At 47.9% G+C, this 267-nt stretch overlaps 1 protein-coding gene across 1 annotated transcript in view; it reads left to right on the top strand.

Annotated features, from left to right (window-relative positions):
* The window catches only part of LOC119594793 (hemicentin-1-like), a gene marked incomplete at its 3' end in the record, with an annotated part of 75,652 nt that overhangs the window by 68,436 nt on the left and 6,949 nt on the right, over nt 1–267 (top strand). The window contains exon 26 of the mRNA XM_037943882.1: nt 47–197. Coding sequence (XP_037799810.1) covers nt 47–197 — 151 coding nt within the window. The remainder of the gene's footprint in view (nt 1–46; nt 198–267) is intronic.

The raw sequence follows: 267 nt of genomic DNA, 5'->3' as shown, positions 1-267 counted from the left end.
GCATCTTTCTAAGAGTTACTTAACCTGACCTAATATTTCACCACAGAGGCCCCGGAAATTTCCCCACCCGGCGATGAGACCCTGGCGGTATCAGCAGGTCAAGATCTCAAACTGCCATGCGAGGTCAAAGGTCATCCAGAACCCGAAGTGTCATGGAGACGAAATGGACTCGTGTTGGCTGCGGATGAGAGACTGGTGTAGGTTGAGAAAGCTTGGGGTTGTATTGTGAAACAGATTATATGCACGCGAATATCCATCAGTTATTTA

The sequence above is a fragment of the Penaeus monodon genome, chromosome 34 (genome assembly GCF_015228065.2).
Source record: "Penaeus monodon isolate SGIC_2016 chromosome 34, NSTDA_Pmon_1, whole genome shotgun sequence".
In the NCBI taxonomy this organism is placed as follows: domain Eukaryota; kingdom Metazoa; phylum Arthropoda; class Malacostraca; order Decapoda; family Penaeidae; genus Penaeus; species Penaeus monodon.
The sequence above is the reverse complement of the archived record's forward strand: the minus strand, read 5'-3'. Positions and strand labels throughout refer to the sequence as shown.